Below are 17786 nucleotides of genomic sequence, written 5' to 3' on the forward strand. Positions count from 1 at the left end.
GCACACAAATGCACCTAGATGTATATACAAAAACAGGGAAAGCCAGAGAGTCCCTCCAGCCTGGGAATGTTCTGCTGTGAGTGACCAGGTCTGAAAGCTTCATGTGGGAATGCTGGTGAAAGTCACACATGTGCTTCTGATACCAACTCAACTCCACACAGAGGAAGCCAGAGGGACAAAGTGTGATCCTCAGAAGCTGCCCCAGAAAGACGGAGGCCTTCGTCACTCTGGGTGTGATAGCATTAGTCTGAGTACATGACAGACTGGTGACTTCTTCACCAGCAGTCATCGGAACTGACAACTCCCTGAGTATAGAGTCTTATCTTAACCCAAAGTCTCCCCATAGACACCCAACGTGAAGACTAGAAGGATTTCTGTATGTTGTATAGAAATGCTATGGTTTTATTTTTTTCCAAAAAGCATGTGGAGTTTACCAAAGGCCAAGAGAATATAAGACTCCAGGAATCCACAAGGATGACCCCACCTAAGACCCCTAGCAATAGTGGAGAGGGTACCAAAACTGGCCTACCCCTGTAACCAGATTGGTGTCTACCTAACTGTGGTCATAGAACCTTCATCCAGTAACTGACAGAAGAAGATGCAGAGATTCACATCCAAGCACCAGGCAGAGCTAAGAGAGTCCAGTTGAAGAGAGGGAGGAGGGATTATGTGATCAAGGGGGTGGGTCAAGATCATGATGGGAAAGCACACAGAGACAGTTGTCCCAAGCTGTGGGAGCTCACGGACTCTAGACTGACAGGGGAGCTGAACCAGGCCCTGTGCATGTGGGTGACAGTTTTGTAGCCTGGCCCGTTTGTGGGACCCCTGGTAGGGGGACCAGGATCAATCCCTAGTCCATGAGCTGGCTTTTTGAAGCCTTGATGTGTGTGAGGGGGTGGGGCTTGGTCCTGCCTCAACTGAATGTGCTAGGTTTTGTTGACTCCCCATGGGAGGCCTTACTGTTTCTGAGGAGTGGATGGGGGTGGGTTGCAGGGATGTTGGGGGAAGGGGGAGGAGGGGAGGGAGGGGGAACTATGGTATGTAAAATGGACACACACACACACACACACACATGCGCGTGTAAGTGTGCACTTGTGTCCACCATACGATAAATAAAGAACAGAGGGAACACAGCAGCCTCCTGAAGAATGGTGAATTGAAGAGCTAAATAACCTCTGACTGGACTGAGGGTGTAGAGGAGAAGGGCACACGGCTACATTTCTAACAAACATGTGTATATATCTTACCCCAAAAAGATTGGGAAGAGAATATTGCTCTGGAGACACCCTGAAATAGTCCACAGGAGAATCAATTAAAAAGGACCAGGGATACAGCAACATTATCTAAATTAACCTTAGCTAGTCCTCTGAGAATGAGAAAGCATGCTTGTGTCATATTATTATTTTCTTCTCAGAGAAAGAATGCGATTTTTACCCAGTCCAAGTACTGACTCCCTGGCTTTGCCTCAGCTCACCACAGCATTGGAATGTGCTAAAATGAGTAGGACAAGAGATCTACAAGGATGGCACCAACTAACAATCTAAGCAATAGTGGAGAGGCTACCTTAAACGCCCTTCCCCGATAATGAGTATGATGACTACCTTATATGCCATCCTAGAGCCTTCATCCAGTAGCTCATGGAAGCAGAGACAGACACCCACAGCTAAACACTTAATTGAACTCCCGGAATCCAGTTGTAGAGAGGGAGAAGTGATGAGCAAAGGGGTCCAGACCAGGCAGGAGAAACCCACAGAAACAGCTGACCTGAACAAGGGGGAACTCATGGACCCCAGACTAATGGCTGAGAGGCCAGCATGGGACTGATCCAGACCTCCTGAATGTGGGTGTCATGAGGAGGCCTCGGCAATCTATGGGGCCTCTGGTAGTAGATCAGTATTTATCCCTAGCATACGAATGAACTTGGGAGCCCATTCCACATAGAGGGATACTCTCTCAGCCTAGACACATAGGGAAGGGCCTAGGCTCTGCTCCAAATGATATGACAGACTTCGAAGATCCCCCATGGAAGGCTTCACTCTCCCTGGGGAGCACAAAGGGAGTTGGTGGGGGGCAGGGGTGGAGGGGAGGGAGAGGGAACTTGGATTGACATGTACAACAAGCTTGTTTCTAATTTAAATAAAAAATAGAAAAAATGAGCAGAACATAAATGACAGGAGTTAACAGCACACAGAAAAGCTGGTAGCTGTGTGGAACTTCTGCCTATAGAATAAAAACTAACCATGGGATATTTGTACAGGGCATGGCAACTTCATGTTATCTTGTCCAATAATTTCATTTTGTAGTGGGGGGGGAACAGAGAGAACAGTTCCAACAGTTCTTGGGTCCCACCCTACCTGTCACCCTTCTAGCCAAGGGCCTTGCAGGCTTCTTTTAATATGGGGAGCTGTCACTAAGTAGAGGAGTTTGTAGTTCTTTTCTAATCAAGTAAAGCCAAAGACAGGGTCACACACCTGAACAGCTGGAAGATTTAGAGAGATGAGGACTAGTTATGGCAGAGACACATGCATATAGCAGCCATGCTATAAACTTGTATGGGATTTCACACACTGGATCTGGCTTCTCTTTCGTCTGCTTCTCTCTGTCCACCCTTGACTCTCTCTTCCTGGCTATTGTTCTGACGGGTGGGCTGCTGTTCCTGGCAAGAGGCCTTGGAGGATGTGGCACTGGTGACCACCATGTTCACCTCTATATTTGAAGGTGAAAACTCAGTCTTGCCATTCAGATCAATACATGGTAACAACTATGGTGACCAGAAAGTCACCATGGTGCTGTGTCATGTGGCTGGAGAAGGCCTGAAACTGTCTCTCCTAAGTCCCAACAAAAGGAAGCAGCAGCTGGAGCCGCCTGAGAAAGAAGACAATCAGCACACAGGCTCTACCAGCAAACTGCTGTTAGCACCTGAAAATAATACAGTGACTCATAGGATGTATTTTGCAGAGAAATGAGAAATATTCAGAAGCAACATTCCTTTCATATCTAGGACATGACCTTAGCCAGTAACATTCCTCAATGCAGCTGTAGATTTGAGAGTCTGGCTTTAGTTCCTCAGACATATCCCTTCCAAACCAGAATCATGCAGAGTGTTTGCTCCAAAAGAAAGTATCTAAAAGTCAAATTTCTCGAGACACCATAAAATTGTGAGGACCAAAGCAGTGATTGGATTGATTAGCAGAGACTCAAAGTTGGGCGATAATGAGACACAGGCAAGGCTGAACAATGAAATGGTCTAATTGATTTTACGCATATGGAACGATACACATACGACCCAGTGCATGCTAGAATGAATCTGTATGCTGTGTGCAAACAGATTTCACAGTGGGTCAATTATACCACCCAGATGCTTCAGTACCTTATACTCTGTAATTTGAAAGTCAGTTTATTACTATGGTGTGAGGGCTTGGGATGCAGGCTAAAAGGTGGCATAGATCATGAAGTCTGTGGTCAGTTCATTTTCACTTTAGGGAAAGCAATACTGCATGTACATAATAGTCATGCCATAAATTTACTTAGCGCATGGAGCCTCTGAACTATATGACCATTGATTGGGCTAGAACTCCATGGCCTGCTTTCAATTAAATTTAAGTGGATTTGACTAGAAGTTTGAACTGACGCTAATTGGTTTTCAAAACATTGGGTAACAATAAGTGTTCCTGTGTTGCCCATAGAGAGATGCACCCAGTTCAACATATGCTCATGGTTGGCATGGGTAGCAATACATCCCTTACCTTGCTGGGCAGGGATCCAAATTGCAGGATTTCAGGAGCTGTGGGGGCCGCCGACTGGTCACGCACAGGTTCTCATCAGCAAGCTCCCGGGTCTGTTTGTTCAGGCAGCTCACCACAGCCTCCTGGACACCTGTGTACAAATCACACTGTCAGGCCAGAGTGCAAAGTGGGTGTGTGTTGGGGTGATGAAGTGTAGACAGGCAGCTGGTGGGAGGTCTCTGATGGGTGGGACTCTCACTGCACATTAGAGGCTACAGTTGGAAGCACAGCACTGCCAATCTTGTTAAGCATCACTTGATCTAGGGTTAGGGGTACAGTTCAGTGGTCGGGTGATTGCTTAGCATGAACAAGGACCTGGTTTTGAACTCAGGCATCACAGCTTTTCAAAAGTATTTAATCCCATCTGAAAGGAGGAACTCATGAGCCCGTGGCCTCTCTCAGTATACCTCTTGAGGATGATAACTTTCTGAAAACATAGTTGGCTGAAATGCTTTAACGATGCTATCAGGCAGGTCCAGTCACTCTAGAAATCAGTGTTGAGAATGCTAAAAGAGCCAAAAACAAATCTACCACATGATTCCAGCTATACCACTTCTTAGCACATGCCAAAGGGACTTGACATCCTATTTCACACATACTTGCTTGCTCAGCCATGTTTGTTGCTGCTTTATTTACAATATGTAGGAAATGGAAACAACCTAAATGTCCTTAACCAATGAATGAATAATGAAAATGTGGTATGTATACAGTAAGGAACACTATTCTGTTGTAAAGAAAATCATGAGTTTTGCAGGTAAATGGAGAGAGAGGATAATATTGACTGAGGTAACCTTGACCCAGAAAAGAACACAACATGTTCTCTCTCATCTGTAGTTCCTAATTCCAAACCTTCAGATGTGAGTACATAGCCTGGAGTAAGTGCAGGAACCAGAAAGGTAAAGGGGGATCAGGGTAGGGGGTGGGGAGAAATGGAAGGGGCAGCAAAGTACAAGTGATTAAGGAGGATACGGAAAAATGGAGGGGCTGTAATTAGGAAGGGGGAGATTAATACAGAAGAAGGAATAAATAAGGGATAAAATAATAAGGACATCTGAAAAGATTATAAGGAATCACTATTATCACCTAAAATTACACATAACACATATAAATATGTATATACATATACAGTTTAAATGAAAAATTCTCATCTTCACTGACAATACTTCCCTCAAGATCCATAGACTATCTACAAAAATACCAGGGATAAGAAACAGCATTTTGAATTGTTGGTCAGGGTTGTCCAAGAGAATCCCCAAGCATAGGCTATTGCTGCTGCACTTGGTTGCCTCTCAGAGGTTGAAGACAACATGTAGTTTGGACACATGACTGAGATGATCTGAGCTGGTTCTGATCTAAAACATGTAGCTTGGACACATGACTGAGATGATCTGAGCTGGTTCTGATCTAAAAGCCCCCCCCCCCACTAGTTTTCACGGTAACAGAAGGTACTCTGTTTTTTGCTTATTGATTGATTGGTGATTACCCTATTCCTCTGTTCTGCTCCTTCTACACTAAAGTATCATGTTTTACCACCAGTGACTATATAGCCTGATAGCATTTTTAGAGTATTTTTATATTAAAATATAATTATATCATTTACCCTTCCATTTTCTCCCTCCATTCTTTATGCACCCTGCCTTGCTCTGTCTCATATTCAAACACTCTATTTATTTAACACACACACACACACACAATACTATGTATGTGTGTTTGTGTGTATTCCTAAAAAGAGAACCTTAGGGATCCAAGACCAAACACATTATAGTTTAATGAAAGGGAGATTGCTGTGTTTGGACATGAGGTATGACATCACATTTTAGTATCCAATATTCTGTAGGTTTCTCTGTTCCTGGCTGGCTTTGTTTTGACTCTGTTTAATTTCTTCAGTGACACAGGGCAACTTTGGTAGTTGAACCAATACATAAGATGCATAGTGACTATAGCCATAGGAAACAATATCCCTGGAGACACCTGCACACCCTAGATGGTGCTAGTGTAGTGTTTTTACTGACAAAGGTTGCATGATAGATAACTATGATGCAATACAGAAACGCTTAAGCAGCGTCCATTGAGCAGACATTGCATTCTGTTGCACTGAGTCATATCAACTAACATCTACAGTATCCATTATAGCACAGGTACTGTAGCTCAGTACTTAGCATACATCACTCTGTTCTTTCTACAATTCTATGTGGCAAACAGAATTCCAACTCTAGTTTTACACAAGTGGAAAGTGAAGCTTAGGAGCATGAAAAGACTTGCCCGAGGTCATGTGCTTGCTGAATGGTGGAACTGAGTGTGTCTGAGGTTCTAAGAACTCACTGACAGCACTAGCATTTAAAAATACCAAGAGGCTGTCATATCTGCTTCCCTGGAGATCTTCAGAAATAACCCAGACATTTGTCTGGAATCATTACAGCAGCATTCAATTTAAGTGAAGTGGTGAGACAAGACATTCTTGCTAATTTGCTTTCAGCCATATACAGTTATATATGCAAAGACACCCACATCTAAAGATATTCATCTATGCTTAGAACTTTGTATGCAGTTATAGTTGATATATGGATACCCACCCGCTCCTCTGAATTGCCAAATGATACCTGACAGAGTAAAAATACTTACTGCTTGTTAGTTCTCTTCTAATCTATCCTTAGTTTCTCCACGTCTCTCAAGCAAGAAAATGCTCCCAATGTTAGATTGACCTAGGTCATCAAGCAATGGCATCATTTTAAGAAGCGGGACACTGTAAAACTAGAATCCAAATTGATTTCCTTCCTTCCTTTAATATATTGTGGTACTTGTCATGTGGCTGACATGGCAGTTTCCAGCATTTTATTTCTCTCTCCCTAATCTTTTATAGCTTCCAATTTTTTCTTAATTTGTGTTGACCATTTCAAGGTAGAATATGTAATATTTATGGGTATTCAGATAATTCTATCATATTCTGTCATGCCAACTGTGGTCAGACAGATGGTATGATGACATAACACCACAGATCACAAATATTGTTACTACCATCTGTGATTTCCCATGGGGATGGTATAGAATTCTTAAATCCATGATGACAAGCCACTACATGCAGCTTACTGTTATGGTTTTAATCTGAGATGTCCCCTGATAACTTATGAACTGGGAGTTTAGTTGCCAGCTGAAAGGAAAGGGATTGAATCCTGAGGCTGCTACCAATGCTGTTGAAATACTTTAAAAATGCACCACACCATAGAGCCGCAGATGCCAAAATGTGATAGTTTAATGCAGAAGGATCGCTGCATGACCCAGTAACCAAGGTCAAACACATTATCTGTAACCTTGCTGGATGTGATAGCTCACACCCATAGTCCCAGAACCCAGGAAGGTGAGGCAGGAGGACTGCTGCTAGTATGAGGTCAGATAGTGACAGAGTAGGATTACTATGAGTTCTGGGCCAGCATGGGCAACAGAGTGAGATAATGTCTCAAAAAGTAACAAACAAAAACCCAAATAGCACAACTTTCTGGCCTCATCAATGAGTACCCTTGATAGATTCACAGTACGATGGCCAGGTTTAGGAAGGAAAGTGGGTCACTGTGAGTTTGCCCTGGAAACATACATCAGTCAAATGATCTCCCTCCTCCACAATGATGATGGTCTGAATAAGTTTTTTCTTCCAAGTAGTCCTACAGCCATGATGTTCTACCTACCTAACTACAGGCATATGGCAGCAAAGGATGCTAATTATGGACTTGAATCCCTTAAACTGTGAGCCAAAGTAAACCTGAAAGTGATTCTCTCAGGCATATGTCACAGTGATGAAATCAGCAACTATGCTACTATCCTATACAAAATCTAGAGCTGTTTTCTAGAATTGGTTTTCTAGGTCACACTCCTAATGGTTTTCACAAGAAGCAAAACACCTTAGGAATAAATCTAACCTCTCTACAGCAAAGACCTTAAGACTCTGGAAAAAAGCTGAAAAGAAATCTGGAAGAGGCAAAGACCTCACATACCCAGGGATAAACAGAATATGTTGTAAAAATGGCTATATTAAGGTGGTCCACAGAGTCAATGCAATTCCCATGGCATTCTCCAAAGAAGTAAAAAAGCCAATCTGAGGAGTCATATGCAAGCACCAAAGGCCTTAGTCCTTAGTAGAAAGAGCAACACTAAAGATATTCCAATACCCAATCTCAAATTATAGACCAACTGTAGGAGGAAAACAATGGCGCCATTAGCCATGTGACTTACTAGAGGCGCATACAGATGAGGTAATAAAAGGACGGTTTACCACACCGCTAACCACACCCACTTTAGGTATGACTAAAGACGTATACGGACTTAGGCGGTGAACTACGTCACTAGCCAGACCCACTTTTGGGCATGGCTAGGCTCATTACGGGGGAAGGTATAAAAGACTGAACAACGGAAGTCTTGGTCTCTTTTTCTGGTTCTCGGCTTCCAGTTCGGCAGCGGAAAACTACACAGCTCATCTGGGTTACTTATTTGGTATCTTGTGCATAATTTCTACAATAAATACTTAGTTTTACTTTCAGTAAGTGTGCCGTTTATCGTTACAGCATCAACCAACAAAGTCAGCTTTACATTTTCTTGCACAAGACCAGCATTCCCATAGAATAGAATGGAGAACCCAGAAATAACTCCACAAGGTATATAACCACAAAGGTATAAAAACCACACATTGGAGAAAAAAACCCAGCTTCTTATGATGTGTTTGAAGAAACTAGACTTCCATGTGTAGAAGGAATGAAACCAGACTGCACTCTGCTTCTTCATGAAAATCATTTAAAATGGACCCAAGACCTTAATGGAGGACTAGAAAGTTTACAGGTAAAATACTTGAAGGTCACGGTGTAGTCAAGAACTTCTGAACAGTTTTCTAATAGCACATGGAATAATCCACAGAACGGCTAAGTGGAAGTCCATGAAACCAAGATGATTCTGCACAGCAAGGGAAACAATCTTCAGAGTGAACAAACAGCCTATAGAATGAGAAAAAAAATCCTTGAAAACTATGTACCAGATATCAATTAATACTAAAGATAAACAAAGAATTGCAAAAAAAAAATAAGCACAAGAAATACTAAATCCTAGTCAACAAATGGGCCAGTGAACTGAATGGACAGTTTTTGATAGAAGAAATACATGGCTGGAAAGATAGCTTAGTGCTTGCTATGAAGGTCTGACAACTCAAGATCCCTGGGACCATGCAAGAGATGGGAAGTGGAGATAGGAGAATTTCTAGAAGCTTGCTAGCAATGCAGCTAGTCGGGATTGCATGTTAAAGTGGCAGAAAAAAACAAAACGATGGAAGGCAAGGACTCACTCACCAAGTCATCTTTCCTCCACATACATGTCACGGCACTTACATGCATGAACTCATACTCACAGCACAGGAAGGAGCACAAGGGTGCGCGCGTGCACACACACACACACACACATACACACACACACACACACACACACACACACACACACACACACACACAGATCCACAGACACCACTCACACCAAAGGAGGAGGACAAGGAGAGGAAAGAAATACATATGGCCTATAAATACCTGAAAAATGTTAAATATCCTCTGCTACTGGAACTGCAGATTAGAACTGTTTTAAGTTTCTGTCCAATCAGGATGTATCTCATCAAGAAAACAAGTGACAACAAATGCTGATGGGAGGGGTGTGGAGACAGAGAAAGCTTTATCTGCTGCTGGTGGGAATGAAAATTTGTACGTCCACTATGGAAAACAGTATGAAGGTACCTCAAACCACTGAAAATAAAAACGTCATCTATTTGTGCTACTGTTAGGTATAAAACCAGAGGACTGTACTTAGGCATACCATAGAGATACTTCCAGATTCATGTTTATAGATGCCCTGTTCATAGTAGCCAGGAATTCAAACCAGATTAGATATTAACCAACAGACAGCTAAGGAAAATGGGTTGCATATACACAATGGAATTTTAGGCAGCCATAAAGAAAAATGAAATCATTCCATTTGGGGGAAAATGGATGCAACTGGAAATCATTATGTTAAATGAAATAAGAGACCCTGAAAGATAAATATCATGGATTTTCTCTCGTATGTGGAGTCTACACACACACACACACACACACACACACACACACACACGTGTGCACATATATGTGTACTTGTATGTTACAAAGCTAGGAGGAAGATTACAGAAGGGGAGGGATAACTTTAAAGAGGGGTGGGAAGTAGAGTAATGGGTTACACGTAACAACAAAGCATAAAGGGGGACTAGCTGAAGGAAGAAAGGGAACCAGCTGGAAGGTGTGGGGTGGAGAAAGGAAGAGGGGGAGGGAAGGGGAATGATTGACAGCAGAGTAGAATGACATGTGTGAGGATGCCATAATGGAATCCAATGCTTTGTATGCTAACCTGATAATAAATAAGACATTGTCTACTAACTTGTCTACCCAATAGCATTTTAGATATTCTAGAAAACATATTTGGGCTTCATTCAGGCTGTGGAAAGCCTGTGAAACTGGGTTGCTCTCCAGGAACTCCGAGGCAGTAAGTGATCTGAGAGCTTGCCATTTGCCTTGCTTGAAACTGCCTGCTTTAGGTGTATGAGGGCTGGAACTTGTTTCTGTTCAGAGAACTTTTTGTTTACAGAACATAAGCCCTCACAAGATGGCAAGGAGTGGGGTAAAAAAGGCAAGGTTTCTGCAGGACATCACTAATCTCCTCCCTTGGATTTCTAAATCCCAAATATATACTTCTGCAGAGCATTAATTATAGAAGATCAAAAGCACCTATGGGGTAGCCACAGGCTGAGATCAACAAGCTCTCCAGAATTAGTAAGTTTTAATCTAAGGTATTACAAAACAATGTGCCAGGCTCTGCAACACTGTGTATTAAGTCTCTTTTGGCGTGGGGTCAGTTGCTTGGGCATTCTTAGGTGGGAGAACCCAAGACTGAAGTCAGTCATGCTTCACAGTACATGGGGCCAACCCTGTGACCAACATAGTTCATTTTTCTAGGATGAATACATCAGTGAGTAAGGGGCAGGGCAATCTAATCACAGAGACTGAAAGGAGAGGGATGGGATGACTGGAAGAAAGGACCAATGAGTGAGGTGCTGCCCTGAAGTGGGAAATATGGAAAGAATGGGAAGGAGTCTTTGTACTCTCTATATTACTGGTACTGGGGCTGGGGCGGGGGCAAAAACGTAGAACTGTAGTTTCCTAAGTTCGCGCACTTCGGAGAAGAAATAATAGAATCCTGATTCCAAATGTGTATCCATATATGTCATGAATGTTTGTGTATGTGTGAGAATGCAGTGTATGTATGTGTGTGATATGCACACTTGCATTTGCTAGTACATATGCAGAGACTAGATGACGTTCTGCTCTATTATTCTCTGCCCCATTTCTCTGAGACAGGGTCTCTCGCTGAGCCTGCAACAAGGCTGTCAACCACAAGTCCCGGCAATCCCGTCTCCTCACTCTAAAGTTCTGAGATTACAGGCATGAAGTTCCTGGCCCCACCCAGATATTTATGTGGTACCTGGATCTGAACACAGATCCTTCTGTTTGCATAGCAAGCACTATGCAAACTCACTGAGCTATCTCTCTAGTCCCCTGAAACCAACATTATAAAAGCAATGGAGAAGCTGTGTGTAAGCACAGTATATTCTGATTCTGGGTTCTACTCTTCTGACGAAAGGAGAAGAAAGGAGTAGGAAGGGAAAGTAGCAGTCGGTCCAAGACTTCGTCCTAAATTCTGCTGATGTCAGTTCCATGTTTTTCTTAGGCTGGACTCTGAGGTTAGTTTGACATCTACGAAGTCAATACCACAGGGCAACTTAGGCTGGGAACTGCTGTCCTGGACCACATCTACCAGCCCACACATAGGAAATTACAGTATGATGAGTAGTAGTAGGACATCATTCTCAGGCCTGAGGACTTTCATCTTCAAGGAAGTGGAATTTCCTGTGTTTTTATCTCCCAGTATAGTATGATTGTTGTGTGATATTGATGACAGTTCAGTGAACCTTAGCCACCAACTGCAGCTTGAAATTACTAACTAGTTCCTTCTGGTTACTACTTCTGCTAGCTGAAAGATTATCTTTCTTCTATCCAATTTCACCTTGAGATTATAGAAACAATAAAATTAGCATGTCTGGCTCCATAACGCTAATGATTTAAATTCTATTTATTAATCTTGCATATTTTAGGTTGGTTCCAGCAAGAATGATTAAAATATGTATAATCTTGCAGGTTTTATGTTGGTGAAAGATCAAAGCTGATAACACAAGAAAATGTCACTGCCAAATAGTAACTTGAAAATATACATGTCCCATATATTGAAGTGAGTTGTTAGTGCATATGGGCATCGTATGGACCACATAGCCCAAATGTATTTTTATCACTTTGGAATTTTCAACTCTAACATTCTAGGTGTAAATATATCACCTTGGCACATTGTGCTCAGTTGTTGGCAGTTGAAGACCTAAGAAATTTTAGTAAATTATCACTCTCTTGGGTGTAAATGAAGAGCAATATACGTCATACGAAAATTTCAGTTCCTATATGTAGAGATCAATTGTATATCAAACATCCAAATCTTATTTATCAGTTTCTGCTGGGAATTCTTAAAATTAATATATTCCACATAAACCCTAAAAATTTATTTTTAAATCCTAGTTGATCAATAGGAGAGTTAGATTCTTAGATAAAGGTATTTGGTTATTTATATATCCCATTACTGCATCTATTTTTTTCACCTCATAAAAATCCAGGCTGGACTCGTAACTGAGAACCGTAACAGAGAAACCTTGCTGTGTTTCACAGCACATTTGTTTTTTGAGTACATATAATGAACATTCAATTTAGGTCATCTTGGAAATCTGGGATAAAAACACAACCATCGGAATTCTAAGTCATTCATTATATTTAACAGGAGCTATTGGGTATGGTAGTACATGCTTGTGATACCAGCACTCAGGAGGCTCGGGTTGAAGATTTCACAAATTCAAGGCCATCCTGGGTAACATAGTGATACCCCGTCTCAGAAACAAAACAAAAAACAAAGAATCAATGTTAACCGCCAACTACATCCAGCTTTTCCCCTGACCTCTCAGGTCCTAAATGGGTTGAGAGATCAGCAAAGTTGATTTAGCACATCTCTCTCATTAGGCACGAAAGAAAGGAAGTCCTCAAGGCGCAAGAACCACACCAAGTGAATACAGTGCCTTAGCTGAGTTCCAGGAAGCTGTCCCCTAGAGTCATTTGGAAGAATTTCTATTTTAAAATACCAGGGCTCTCCATTAAAACACTCCAACAATTCCAGGGCTTGCAATTGGAAGATGTGCAAACAAACAAGAACCTTGAGGTCAGAACTATTAACTGTTTAAAGAGAATTGCTAGAGCAAGGTACATTCTTTGCTAGTAGTTTTAATTCCCTCTCAACTCCATGTGAATGAACAATGTGGGCACATTTATTCTTACATTCTCAACCAGAACAAAAGATGCCTTTAAAAGAGTTTCCCAAAAGTCATGGTTTAGAAAACAGTTTTGGGAAACTATTTGACTACTTTCCCCCCCCCCCCACTGGTTAATTAAAGTCTTCACTGGGCACATGGAGCCTCAACACACTCTAAGACTTGGGTGGGGAACCAGACTGCAATCTGTCACCTGTCAAGCAGCTCTCTTGGGACTGAGTGGTGTGGGCGATAGTTGCAATACCAGTCTAATGTATTTGTCCATAATGGCAAGGCATATCATAACCACTGACAGGGGCTGGCCAGTGTGTGAAGTGCTTTCCGGGTAGGCATGACCATCCAAGTTCACATCGCCAGCACTCGCTGAAATGCCGAGCATGGCAGCCTGTGCCTGAAGCCCAGCCCTGGTGCAGAGACAAGCAGATCCCGGGGACTGTCCACCCAGTCTAGCTGAAACATCACACTCCTGCTTCTGAGAAAGACTGTCTGAGGGAGTAATTCAGGAAGACCTCTGACCTCATGCCCTGGCTTCTCAATACATGTCCATACAGATTAGTGCCACCACACACACACTTCCTTAGTATCCCCTCAAGAATCACCGAAGGGATTAATTAGCTTGGTTTTAATCTTCCTTCAACACAGACATCAAATCATGCCCCACTTTATAAATACGTACAGTTACTGGTCATCGCTAATGCATTAATGCAAACATTACCGAAGTTATTTCTAAATCACCATGGAATGTACCCAAGAGAACCAGGTGAAAATATATGTAAACATCCGACATTAAATAATATTCATAATGAGAAAGCGTCAGGGATTCTGTGCGAGCCGAGAGGAGGTATAGTATGATGGAAGGGCTGAGTGAGGACAGAAACCAGAAGCCTTGGCCTGGGCCCAGCGCTATCATTACTAGCTGTGAGAGATGGAATGAGTCCCATTGCCTCGCTGCACCCTGGTTTCCCTCTCACAGAACAGAGCCTGGTCTGCCTTTGGTCACCGCTCTCTTGTTACTCTAGCTCCTGTTATGCACGGTGTTCGCTGTCTTTATCCACACTCCTTCACTTGGAAAACGAGCTGAATAAATTTCAGGGACTCTCCAGTGACCTTGAGAACAGTAGGCGGTGTTGCGGTGGGGTTTCCTTTCACCCCAAAAGCACCGAGGAAAGGCTCAGACTTAAGACTGAATGTTGAGGAAAAAAAAAAAACAAAAAAACCCTTGGAATGACAGCTGCAAGCCAACGACTCAGTGGTACTGGCCACCCAGAGCGGACTGCGGGAGACACTCAGGGTGAAAGAAATCCGCCAGGGTTCCATTCAGGATGTTTTACATTTAGAATGGCCGCCTCTCCTTTCTTCACTTATCATTCTTGGAATGGGATAGCCACCTGATACGTTTGCATGCAGGGACAGAAGAAGCCCGGAAGATGGTAGCCTCTGGTCGGGGCTCCCCTCCTTACCTCCTCCACAGGACTCAGAGCACTTGGTGAAGCCCTCATATTCCCAGTCATACAGCTCATCCAGGTCCTGCAAGTCACCCAACAGTCCGTCTGCGTTATCTGGGTTAAACTCCGGAATTTCCCCGTTGCACGGTCCCGCGTAACAGGCGCGCTGCGATGCTGGCTTGGGCCCTTCACATTCATCCACAGGCAGGTCAGCCACGGACTGAGAGAAAGACAGGAGCACCTGGCATCTTACTATTCGCACTTGGGTTCCCACACCACAGGTGACAGTGCAGGCCGACCAAGCTTCTGGAATGAACCTGCAGTTGGCAAGCAAACAAGAGGACAGAGTGAGAAGCCCCAGGCAGGAGGCCATGGGTGTTGTGAGGGGCTGCATCGCACCTGCCTCGGCTCCCAGAGCTGTACCCGGATGTGCTCGGGATCCTCTACCCAGTCCTGGGCTGACAGCTTCGCTTTAGTTCGTGAGCTCACTGGAGTGTGTTTCGAGAGTGTCATGTGAACTCCCAGCTGCAAGACATTCCAGCCACAGACCACCTGCTCGCTCACTGCCCTGTACCCCTAGTGGCAGCAGGGCATTGGCTGGGTCTCTCCTCCCTCTAAATCCCAGCACTTGTGCCTCTTGCATCCAGGATGCTGGCTCTTCTTACACCAGACCAATACCGATACTAAAAACGAGCAGAGTAAGCCCTTGGAGACACTAAGGATGAGTTTTCTCTTAGTTTGGAACCCCTGTCTGTAACTTTCCCTGCTCATGTTCAGTGTGCTTCCCAGGATTTATTTTTATGCACAAAGAGGGATTTAAAAAAAAAAGTTTCCAAGAATGGCGCTGCCTTGTTCCTCACACATTCCTTGAATGGGGCTGAACTCCATGTCTTTTTATATCACGTAGAAAACCACGCTCAGATTGAAAGCCACGGGCATGTTACAATAAACAAGAGGCTCTGCAGTCACACGTTTGCTCCGCATCCCTCCACCCCCACCCTTGGAAAGAAAGCTACACCAGAAGAACTTGGGGTTTCTCTTTTTCTTTCTTTCTTGACTTTCTTTAGAGTGTATGAAAATATCCAAATTCCCCCAAAGCTTTTGCTCTTCATTAATCAGCCATGGCCATAACTTCAGCGGCCTTGAGAGGCCCTAGGGGAAAAAGCCCAGAGGGAGCCATTAACATTTTCTTAAAAGTTAGTATAATAATTTGGAGAAAGAACTTTGGGATAATAATCCCCACCCCCACGATCCTTCTGTTTTCTCACAGGGAGGCATGCCGACAAGGCAGCAAACCAGGCTTCTTAACCACGAGTTTGGCAGAAAATGAACTGATTAGACCATCAGGGCAGTAAAACAGTTCCTAGCTAGTTCAGGGAAACTGAAATTCTAATAGAAAACCAACCCACTGTTGACAAAACAAAGATCCTTCTTGAGTCTGAGGTTGGCCTTCTGTGACACAGAAGTGATCAGTCTGCCCAGGAGGATTGTCCTTGCCCAAAGCACACACACCGTTTGGAGGTGTGGTAAATCCTTCCAAAAGAGCCTCACTCTAGTTATCTTGGAAGATCCATCTACCTAGAGTATAAAGGTCACTAGACCATCCATCAGAATGGTAAAAGGAATAGCTACTCAGGATGATCCCTAGGAAATTTCACCCCAGTACCCTATTTTACTTCTTTATCTTCTGTTGTAGAGACACAGAGGCAAATAGTATTCCCAAAAGGTTTAATGGATTTTTCCTATTTGGTAAGGATTAGCCGCATGCAACCTGTAATAGACTTCTTCTGTGACTATTACAGCAAGCCCTGTTGGTAAAAAGCAAGGTTAGATTTCGTATGTTGTGAAGCCTCTGTTGCAGCCATTCAAGTCTGTCCTTGTTGAAAGAAATGGGCAAGTAGATCACTGGGGCTATGCTCCAACAAAACTTTAGTTGCAGAGACTGGGTGAGGGTAGAGTAGGGGGTGGGACGAGGAAGCATCTGGATCTGGCCTGGGCTAGAGTTTTCTAACCTCTGATATAAGAACAGAATGTCTGCTAGAGAGGCCAAACATTCTGAGATTCATAGACAGTTCCCAAAATTATTTTAGGTCTAGGTGTCTGTCTCTGTCTCTGTGTCTCTCTGTCTCTGTCTCTGTCTGTCTGCCTGCCTGCCTGCCTGTCTCTCCCTGTGTGTGTGTATATGAGTGTATAACACACACAAACATGTATATATGGTATACACTATATGTATGTATAGCCAGCGTTGTTTGTGTTTTATTTTCTAAAGTGAGTCCTAGGATACACAAAATGTATCCTCTGCCTCTGCTCTCTCTGCCTATAAGATGAATAACTTTATATTTATAGTAGCTCCCAACCTGCTATACTTGGGACCTTGTTAGGTTCAGACCAATTAAAAACAATTCGATTTTGCAACGGTGCTGTCTCTTGGCAGTCATTTTAATTTCTCTGCTGCATGCACGGTATGAAATAACACATCCCCCCTGTTGAAGTCAGGAGATTATATTTCAAGGAAAACTATCTGATTGTAAAAATGACTACAAGAGTGACTGCATTTCTTCTGAAGCTTTTCTCCACATCCCTACGTCTTCTAGCTGTGCATTTACTATCTTAAGTTTTCCGGCCACAAGTGGGAGGAAGCAAGGCCACAGAGAGGGCAGCAAGTGAGGAGGCTTAAGTGTGATGTTTTGAAATCTCATCCTGAATATCCCTTGCTGAATGAGAATCTTTGCAATAGACCACTGTATTAACAGTCCTATGCTCTTACCGAGGTTTAATTTGGGCATTTCAAGAGTTGTTTGTGTTAATGTGGTCTTGCTGGATGAATGATGAAGAATGGTAGTTCCAGAGAAGTCTTTAAAAGATGGGTGTGAGCTTTAGAGGTGGTGACATGACCTCCATATTTAATTTCCAAGATAACACACACACACACACACACACACACACACACACACGTGCGCGCACGCACACACACATGTATGCATACACAGTAATATAAATTAAAATGCATTAGAATTAGTCAGTGAAAGAAAAACTTTATAGTTATGCCATTTTTTAAAAGAGGCATTTCTATGTGTGTTTGTCTGTGTA

The 17786-nt window shown here is 43.1% G+C and overlaps 1 protein-coding gene across 4 annotated transcripts in view; it reads right to left on the reverse strand.

The window, feature by feature from the left end:
- Window positions 1–17786, reverse strand: part of Adamtsl1 (ADAMTS like 1) — an 880796-nt gene that overhangs the window by 160395 nt on the left and 702615 nt on the right. For all 4 annotated transcript variants that reach the window (XM_040757202.1, XM_040757201.1, XM_040757200.1 and 1 more), the window contains 2 exons: window positions 14712–15013; window positions 3747–3876 (listed from right to left, as the gene is read on the reverse strand). In XM_040757202.1, the coding sequence (XP_040613136.1) occupies window positions 3747–3876; window positions 14712–15013 (432 nt within the window). The remainder of the gene's footprint in view (window positions 1–3746; window positions 3877–14711; window positions 15014–17786) is intronic.

Source organism: Mesocricetus auratus, unplaced genomic scaffold, assembly GCF_017639785.1.
Source record: "Mesocricetus auratus isolate SY011 unplaced genomic scaffold, BCM_Maur_2.0 Super-Scaffold_100014, whole genome shotgun sequence".
In the NCBI taxonomy this organism is placed as follows: domain Eukaryota; kingdom Metazoa; phylum Chordata; class Mammalia; order Rodentia; family Cricetidae; genus Mesocricetus; species Mesocricetus auratus.